We start from the raw sequence: 10002 nt of genomic DNA on the forward strand, positions 1-10002 counted from the left end.
CTTCTAGCCTTTGAGTACCTACACACGAGTTGACATACACATTAAACAAGTCTTCTGAAAATTCACAGCTGGGCATGGTGGCACACACCTTTAATCTAATCCTAGTGTTTTGAAAGCAGAGGAAGGTAAATTATTGAATTTGAGGTCAGTAAAGTCTACATAGTGAGACCTTGTCTCAAAAAAATAAGTATTAAAATTTGAGAATTTACATCTGAGCCAGGTGGTGCATGCCTTTAATCCCAGCTCTTGGAAGGCAAAGGCAGGCAAATCTCTGAATTTGAGGTCAGCCCAGTCTATAGAGTGAGTTCCAAAACAGCCAGGACTACACAGAGAAATCCTATCTCAAAACAGAAAACAAACAAATACCTGGCCAGTTATGGTGCCACACACCTTTTTTAATCCCAGCACTTGGGAGAGCAGATATAGGCAGACCTCTGTAAATTCAAGGCCAGCCAGAGCTACGCAGACAGACCCTGTCTCAAAACAACAACAACAAAAGGTTTATATCTGCAGGAGAACAAAAGATTTCTGTTTCTTTTTCAACCAAAAGATCTCTGAGGCAGATAATAAAACTCAGGTACCTGTGTGTGTGGCTGCCATCCAGCTCTAGTCTGGTTAACTAATGACCCTTGTGCAGTTCACTTGCTCATGGTGCTTAAAGGAAGGCAGAGAGACCCACAGTATTTATGGCACCTCTGGTCTCTCTGTGTTTGACAAAATGGGCTTTTTGTTGTTGTTTTGGTTTTTCAAGATAGGGTTTCTCTATATTGTTTTGGAGGCTGTCCTGACCAGGCTGGCCTCCAACTCATAGAGATCCACCTGCCTCTGCCTCCCAAGTGCGTGAACTTGGACTAAAGGCGTGAACCACCAACGCCCAGCAACAAAATGGGCTTTGATTTAGCATTTTGGAGAAATAGTTGGGTGAACTGAACATCAAAGATGGGCATCTGTGGCTGTGTTTATGATCTTTATTCTCTTGGCCATGTTGCCCACAGGTTGCAATAAATTGACAGACCAGACCCTGTTCTTCCTAAGGCGAATTGCTAATGTCACCTTGATTGACCTTCGAGGATGCAAACAGATCACTAGAAAAGCCTGTGAGCACTTCATCTCAGACTTGTCCATCAACAGCCTCTACTGCCTGTCTGATGAGAAACTGATACAGAAGATTAGCTAAGACATGCTCAGACTGGACTGAACAGGAAAATCTTCCCCTGCCTTCCCACCAAGGAGAGTCTCTCCCTGCGCAGGCTCTGAGGCCAATGACACACTCCCTCTCTGCTCTCTTCTCTGAGCCCTTCTCCCACAGGTGGGGCAGAGAGGATGGTGGACACCAAGGTTATTTGCCTGCTCCTCTCCCTCCCAAGGAAAAGAGAGGAGAGGTTGATCAAGGAGAAAGCACAGGCTGTGCTGTCCCAGTGCCTGCTTGCTTGCTCATCTGCCAGCTGGGAAGCTGGGCTCTCAGTTTTGGGGAATTTGTGCATCTTTCACCTGCACTGGGCCAAGAGCCCTAGCTTCTCACCCATGGTCCCCCAGCAGTGCCTGGTTCTGAGCAAACTCCAGGGAGATAGGTAGCCTTGCCTCTGTGGCCAGGTTCTCCTCATGGTGTCCGTTGCGCGTCTCTCCTCCGTTATACTCTCCCGGCTTCTTCAGGAGGGGCTAACAGCCCTAGGAACACCAGACCTGGCAGGTCTCAATGGTGCTGTGAGATGTCTGAAGCTTTGTTCCATGTCTGTACTATCCCCTTTTCTTTTCCCTGAGCTTGATGCTGTCCAACACTCGTGCTCATTCACATAATATAGTCCCTATTTCTGACACCATCCCCTAAATTTTCCCACTAGTCTCTGAGTTTGTTGTTGCACTTACTGGGGTTATTAAAAAAAAAGAAGAAGAAAAAAAGCTCTTCCAAGGAGCTAGAACTGCACCCCCAGAGATGCTCCATTTCATTGCCACCCAGGCATATTCTAAGACAGGCATCATCTCCCCTTCCCTCCCCATCCCAATGCCTTCTACCAACTGTCCTTTTCCACGTGTCCTCTTTCCTGCCCGAACAGGGCTTTCCTAGAATGTGTGTCCTCAGAAGGAGCAGCGTGTTTCCTCAGGTTGGGGGAACAGAGGACTGGTTGAGTCCCCACTTGCCTCCAGGCCAGGCTCCTCTAGGCTTCTGGTTTAGCATAGCCCTCTGAGCCCAGGCCTGTATAGCCTAGCAGCTCACTGACCTGGTGCCTTTTAAGGGGAAGTCCTAATTGGAAGCCAGTCACCTGCCCTCTGCCTGCAGCCTTGGAAGTGTGTGTGCATGTGCCTCTGTGTGTCTGGCTGAGTGTGCTGCACGTGTGTGCAGGGCAGGAGGGGAGCATATGTCTCCCTCTCCACCACCCTTCTTCAAGCCCCATCAGCTGCCCCTTTTACTTTGCATTGAACGGCCTGTCCAAAGATCCTCTCTCTAGGGCAGCAGAGAGCTTTTTTGCACTTTAAAAAAAAAAAAAAAGAAAGAAAGAAAGAAATGGTCGGAATTATTCTGGGTCAATATTTAGAGTGTGAGGAGATGCTCAGCAGAGGCCTGTGGCCAGAGTTTGTCAGTGATACATGCAAATTTGCACTCTGCTCCCCATCTGTAGGAGATTGATAGCACAGCCTTGCCCCACCTTCTCTTCCCCCAGCCATACCCCTTCCCACTTACCACCCCACTTTCCTGTATCCCAGCCTCAGGCTTTCCCAAACTCCATCAGGAGGGGACAGAGCCCAGGCACCATGAGTCTGAAGTGTGAACCGCCCAAGGAGAGATGCTAACTGCACCCTTGCCACTGCCAAAGCAATAGAGGCAGAAGCATCCCCTCTTTGCCACCCAGCCCAGCTTTGACCCTGGCATTAACCAGACTTTTTCCAGGAAAACTGGGTTCTGGCAAGGAGTGGCATTGTTTCTTCCAATCTGCTGATTTTCTTGTCTGCACCTAAAACACAGCAGTATGCTCCCATGACCCTCTGCCATTCCATTGGTCTTCAGGACCCAGGATTCTGGGGCTGAAATGTTGAAGAAACGCCAGTGACTTATTCCAGAGTGCCTCAGTTAGGGGAACTTCTGTAAAGAACCCTGGGTGTTGAGCAAAAACCTTATTAATATTATTAATGACCTATAATTAGAAGCTTCCTGCCTCTTTTTTTTCTTTTTGGTTGCTCCTGTGGAAATACTAAAATTACTAAGTTTGTTTGTCGTCTTTTTATAAAAGGGGAGGTGGAGAGACCCCTTCAGAGCAGGGATTGTGCCGGGAGAGTGCCTCTGACCTTTGGGAGAGTTTATCCACAGAAATTTCTAAGCTGATGGCTTGTCTGGGGTTTTAGTCTTTGCATTTAGGTTTGGAAAAAGCAAGAGTTTTACCACACAGATTGGTCAGCTGAAAAGGGAGCTCAGGATGGCGGCAGATGGACTGATGATGCCCTTGCTGGGCCTTTCTTTTCTTCAGGACTATGAGGGAGAATGGTTTTTAGAGGTAAGGGTTGGTCCTTGCAAAGGAGAGAAGTGTCTCTGGGGCAAAGAACATGCAAGTTCATTTGTCCTGCATCTAATTTCAGCTGTGGTCTTGCCAGAGCCTGGCTTCCTCAGACTGTAGGATCAGACCTCTGCCTTCATCTTTCCACATACTGGGGCAAAAAACCACAAAGGAAAGGAAGATAATTATATATATATAACTATATATATATATAATATAAAATCACTTGGTGATTAAAAAAATAACTGCTCAATAAATAAAACTCCTAAAGTCACTATGTTTAAAGGGTTTGTTTTTTGGGGGGAAATATTGTAAATATATATTTTTTTGTTGCTTATTTAGAGTCGATCTCCAATGTTGTGCTGAGATTTTTAAATTAAATGTAAGCATTAAGGGAGTGAGTCTTCGCCTCCAGCTGACACATTGACATCATTGCGGGTCAGGGAAGGAAGGAAGCTAGTTGGACTTTGTTTTCTAAAAGTTCCCCATTTGGTTTTAGAAAGAGCAAAGATGTCTTTCTTCTGACACTTGGGAATGGGAGATATTTGTGTAATAAAATTTTTAAACGACAAAAAAAGAAAGAAATAGCCTCCAATGGGAAATATTTTGATTTGGTTTTCTTTTTTGTTTTTGTTTTTAAATAAAAAGACTTTAAAAACAAAAACTAACCCCTTTCTCCTTTGGTGTATGTGTATGTCTGAAAGGGTGACTCAGAGGTCATATAGACTGTTCAGCAAGACCAGGGAGTGTTGGCTACACCACTATGGGCAGAAACAGCTTGGCACTGGTAAAAATCAGTGTGCTTACTAGCTTTCTTAATGTCAAAAGGCTGCACTTGCTTCATCAAGGAAAACTTAAACTTGTGTGTGTGCTTGCAGGCATGTACATACACCATGGCATGCCTATGGAGACCAGAGAACAGCTTGGAAGAGTGTTTTTGTAACCATGTTCCAGGGATCTAACTCAGGTTGTCAGGCTTTCTGGCAAGTACCTTTACCCAGTGAGCCATCTCTCCAGCCCAAAACAAACTTGGGGGAGGGGTAGTGAGAGGATTTCTTTGTGTAACTACCCTGGCCATCCTAGAACCCACTCTGTAAGACCAGGCTGGCCTCCAACTCAGAGATCCACCTGCTTCTGCCTCCTGAGTGCTAGGATTAAAGGTGTGAGTCGCTGCTGCCTGGTCCACAGTAATGTTTTTAATGGATGCCTAAGTATTTTATGTGCTGAGGTTATTCAGCATCCCCAAAAGTAAACAGGCAGTAATTGGAACAGTTCCTGGGAACAGCTTGGGCATTTCTCATCTTTCAGCCCCAATAATCACTACCAACCTCCATGTTGCTGAAGCCTCCAGATAGGCTGTGGTTGGCATTTACTCCATTCTCCAGCTTAGCCATATGACCAGATCTGTTACTTAGTAAATTGAGAACCAATTCTCACCTCTAAACAAGCTCTGCCTGCTGCCAGAAATCCCCCCTGTGTCTCAGGAAGATTGAATTCCTGCTCATCCTGCTGCCCTGAACTGACAGCTGCCTGTTTAGGTCTGCTGTATGCTCCTTGGGTAAGTTGGATATCCAACTTACCCAAGTTGGGTAAGTTGTGGTATTGGGTAAGTTGATCTGTATTGGGTAAGTTGATCTGTAGTTAAGTTTCCTGAAGATGAGCTATTTGGATGTTAGCAGAGAACAGGGAATTGTCAGTTTTGCCTCCATTGTATCTTGCCCTCTGTTTCATATTCTCATGCTTGCCACCACTGTCTAGGATCTCAAATCATCAACAGCCTCTAGTGCAGAGGTTCTCAACCTATGGGTTGTGATTCCTTTGGGATATTGGACAACCCTTTTACTGGGGTCACCTAAAACACAGAGATTTACATTATGATTCATAACTAGCAAAATTAGTTATGAAGTAGCAACAAAAACAATTTTATGGCTAGGAGTCACCACAACATGATGTCTATATTAAAGGGAACCCAGTATTGGAAAGGTTGAGAACTACTGTGCTAGTCCCAAAGTAGCAAGAACATTTCAATGACTGACCCTGGTGCTATTTTTTCCTACTTAAAACTTGTGTTTAGCTGGGCAGTGGTGGTGCACACCTTTAATCCCAGCACTCGTGAGGCAGAGGCAGGTAGATCTCTGTGAGTTCGAGGCCAGCCTGGTCTACAAGAGTGAGTTCCAGGACAGCCTCCAAAGCCACAGAGAAACCCTGTCTCAAAAAACAAAAAAAAAAAAAAAAAAAAGATGGCACCTGCATCTGAGCTGCTTCCTCTGGAGGCCATGTGGAAGAGAACTGACTCCTGCATATTGTCCACATAGAAGCTATGCCATGCACACACACATTTAAAAAAACATTAAAATAGCCAGGCGTTGGTGGCGCATGCCTTTGATCCTAGCACTCAGGAGGCAGAGGTAGGTAGATCTCTGAGTTCAAGGCCAGCCTGGACTACAGAATGAATACAAGAACAGCCGGAGCTACACAGAGAGACCCTGTCTCAAAATAAAAAAAAGTGACCAAACCATAGTACACACCTTTAATCACAACACTCCAGAGGCAGAGACAGGTAGGTCTCTGTAAATTCAAGGCCAACCTGGTGTACAGAGTGAGTTCCAGGACAGGGCTACATATAATAGTTTTTAATTTTCTCAGGGTTAGGGTTTTGTTTTTTGAGAAAAAGGTTTCTTTATGTAGCCCTACCTGTTCTAGAACAGGCTGGCCTCAAACCCAGAGATCCACCTGCCTCTACCTCCCAAGTGCTAGGATTAAGGTTGTGCATCACTCGAACTCTGTGTGTATGTTGCCTGCATGTATGTGTATCATGTGCATGCCTGGTGTCTATGGAGGCCACAGAAGAATCAGACCCCTGGAATTGGAGTTACAGATGTTGTGAGCCACCATGTGGATGCTAGAAATTAAACTCAGATCTTTGGGAAGATTAGCCAGTGCTCTTAACTGCTGAGCCCCAAACTCTTATTTTTTATGTGTATATATGTGTGTGGATGAGTGTGGGTTTGTGCACACATGCAGTGCCCTCAGAAGCCAGAAGAAAGCATTGGATTTCCAGGAGGTGAAGTTATGGGAGGTTGTGAGCTGTTGAACTTGGGGGCCAGAAATCCAACTCTAGTTCTCTGAACAGTATATGCTCTTAATCACTGAGCCATCTCTCCAGCCTAGAGCCTATTTGAGAAAGTAAATAAAATTGTGTGTGTGTGTTCATCTATCTGTTCATTCAAATGTGTGAATGTGTGTGTGTGTGTGTGTGTGTGTGTGTGTGTGTGTGTGGTCAGCTGGAAAGTGTACTGTTCCAGTGTGTTCTGGAACGAGAAGAGGACATTAGATCCCTTGGAGCTGGAGTTACAGGTTATTTGTAAGACTCCTGGCTTGTTAGGTACTGAAATCAACTCAGTGTCCCATGATTGTGCTGCAAGTGTTCTTAACCATTGAGCCATCTCTCTAGCTTGGAGGCTTAATATTTTATTTACATAGGGCTCTTCAAGCGATATAATACTTCGAAGCAGGGGCTCCCATTTCCTCCCAGGCCAACTTTGCTAAGTATGGCTTGGGTACTGGCTGCAACTTATGCTTCATACTCATTGGATGCAGAGCCCTACCTCTTCCATGCATATTTCCAGGACACAGATACAGGAATCCAAGCCAACATGGAAGCCAGAGAGCACTAGGCCTCTCTCTGTCCAGGTTCTGATCCTGACTCTCCCTGGCATGCAGAGGCTGAGAGCAGAGATCTCCAGCAGCTGATTCCAATGAGTCAGGAGAGTGCCGGAAGATAGTGATGCACCCTGAGAGATCCAGAAAAGGAAAAGTAAGTAACAGGTAGAGGGCATAGAGAAAAGACTTTAGAGGATGCCTGGAGAACATGTGAGACCGAAGACTAACTGGGGCGGAGTCAGCAGGCTGAGATTCTACCTTACCCCAGAGCTTCTCGATTCATCCTGGTTCACCAATGCTGACACAGAAAGATTAAGAAATTTGACCAAGGCACTGGACGGAGTTAGTAGAAGATAGCTCTTGGATCCAGCCCCCAATGCACCACAGCAAATACCAGCGAGAGGGCTAAGAGATGGTAAATCGAACATTCACAAGCCAGTTGCAAGTGTTCCGTGAGAGAAGGGACCGCCACGAACACTATCCAGCGAGGCTGACTTGAAGTGCAGGAAGGCATGCCCGTTGGACCTGGAAGGGCGGGGCTGGGCGGAACCAAAACTAGGACAGGGCTGACGCCAAAACTAGGGGTGTAGCTCAGGTCCGGAAGATTGTAGCTGGTGTCTTGGCCTCTGCTAGACAGGACTGGACTTCGTGACTTTAGGGGTCCCAAGGAAAGAGGGTCGTGAGAATCTACAAAGGAGCTAAGAACCTGCGTCCTGCTGGCAGGGACCTCTAATCCCAGCACTTGGGTAGCTGAGACAAGAGGATCTTGAGTTTGAGACCAGCCTGACCTATATATTTGTTGAGACTTTATCTCAAACAAATAGGGCACGCCAGATTGGGAACCTAAATGAGGTCCCTGGAGCCCATGTGAATGTGAAAGAACAAACCCCACAAGGTTGTCTGCTCACTTTCACACATGTATTATGGCACACACACAACCACATATGCAATAATAATAACGGTAACAACAAAAAGTAGAATATGGTAGTCAGGTGGTGGCGCACGCCTTTAATTGCATCGCTTGGGAGGCAGAGGCAGGAGGATCTCTTTGAGTTCAAGGTCAGCCTGGTCCATAGAATGGGTTCCAGCACAGCAAGGGCTGTTACATAGAGATATCCTGTCTTGGAAAAAAGGTAGAGTATGAGAACTCATGTCTGGAACTCAGTTACTTCTTACTTCGGAGGCTGAGGCAGGAGGATTGATAAACATTCAAGACCAGCTTGGCCTGTATAGCAAGCTCCAAGCCAGCCAAGGGTATATGGTAAGGCCCTTTCTCAAAAACAATTTTTTATGCCACCTGTTTTCTATTGCTGTGATAAACACCATGACCAAAAGCAAGTTGGGGAGAAAGGGTTTGTTCAGCTGATGCTTCCACGTCACTGTTCATCACTGAAGGAAGACAGGACAGGAACTCACACAGAGCAGAAACCTGGAGACAGGAGCTGATACAGAGGACATCGGGGAGTGCTGGGTTTTTGGCTTGTTTCTTATGGCTTGCTCAGCCTGCTTGTTTATAGAACACCCAGAACCACCAATCCATGGATGGTACCACCCTCAATGAGCTGGACCCTCCCCAGTCAACCACTAAAAAATGTCTCACAGCTGGATTTCATGAAGGCATTTAAGGTCCCCTCCTTTCAGATAACTCTGCTTTGTGTGTCCAAGTTGACATAAGACCAGCTAGCACACCACTAGTAGTAGCATGCTTTTATCCTATTTGGAGGCAAAAGAAGGAGTCTCTGTGAGTTTGAGGCTAGCCTGCTACATAGTAAGTTCCAGACCAGACAGTGAAGCAACATAGTGAGACCTTTAAAAAAAAAAAAAAAAAAAAAAATATATATATATATATATATATATATATATATACACACACACACACACACACACACACACACACATACACACACACACACACACACACATATAAAACAAATGAAATAGTTCTCAGTGCTAGAGCATTTGCCTAGTATGTGAAAGATCCTAAATTCCTTATTTATTTCATTTCATATGTATTTTTTGCCTATATTATATATGTATACCATGTGAATACTTAGTGCCTGTGAAGGCCAGAAGATGGCACTGTATTTCCTGGAACTGGAGTTGCAGGAAGTGTAAACTGTCGAGTGGGTGCTAGGAATTGAAACCATGTCCTCTAGAAGACAGCAGACAGTGCTCCTAACCACTGAGCCATCTCTCCAGCCCTGAAAGCTCCTAAATTCTATCCCCTGCACTAGGAGAGTGGGGAAATGGTTCCCATTTCTGTGGAAGCAGAACCAGGAAGAGTGTCACAAGTTCAAGGCCAGCCTGAATTGCATGCTGGCCATGAGGGATGCAGCACAGAAACAGTGTGCCTGAACCCTTGGCCCTTTGAGCATAACCATCTCAGCCCAGGAAGCAGCAGGCTGAGCAAGATCCTAGCGTGCAGCCTGGCAGCCTGTCCAGCTTAGGCTGCGAGGTGGACAATATAACAGATTTGTTCAAGTGACAGGCTGGAGAGCAAAGGAATGGAAGAAGGACCTTTGGAAGAGCAGCTAATGCTCTTAACCACTGAGCCATCTCTCCAGCCCCTGAGCCATCTTTCTACCCAGATCAAGGAAGAAAGGAATTGAAGAAGATTCATGAGGTTTTGGAAAACTGAGGCTTTGTGGGGAGGCAGGAGCAGGACGTGGACTGATTGAGTTTTCAACACTTATAACCACCCAGTGGTGATCTAAGCAGCACTGTGTCTAGCTGAGCAGAAATGGTGTCCTCTCCCCTCTGCACTGACAACATCCTGGCTCAATTCAACACAATCTGGATACCAGACAAAAGGTTTGTAGAAAGAAGTAAATGATTAAAACTGGCCTGAAGG

At 45.8% G+C, this 10002-nt stretch overlaps 1 protein-coding gene across 3 annotated transcripts in view; it reads left to right on the plus strand.

Moving 5' to 3' along the window:
• Kdm2a (lysine demethylase 2A) overlaps window positions 1–4065 on the plus strand; it is a 65440-nt gene extending 61375 nt beyond the window's left edge. For 2 of the 3 annotated variants that reach the window (XM_035442048.1, XM_027408682.2), the window contains one exon: window positions 996–3763. In XM_035442048.1, the coding sequence (XP_035297939.1) occupies window positions 996–1177 (182 nt within the window). In that variant the 3' untranslated portion in view covers window positions 1178–3763. Of the gene's footprint in view, window positions 1–995 lie in introns of all 3 variants that reach the window. The other variant, XM_027408683.2, reaches the window with a different exon arrangement.
• The last annotated feature ends 5937 nt before the right edge of the window (window positions 4066–10002 follow it).

Source organism: Cricetulus griseus, chromosome 3, assembly GCF_003668045.3.
Source record: "Cricetulus griseus strain 17A/GY chromosome 3, alternate assembly CriGri-PICRH-1.0, whole genome shotgun sequence".
In the NCBI taxonomy this organism is placed as follows: Eukaryota; Metazoa; Chordata; class Mammalia; order Rodentia; family Cricetidae; genus Cricetulus; species Cricetulus griseus.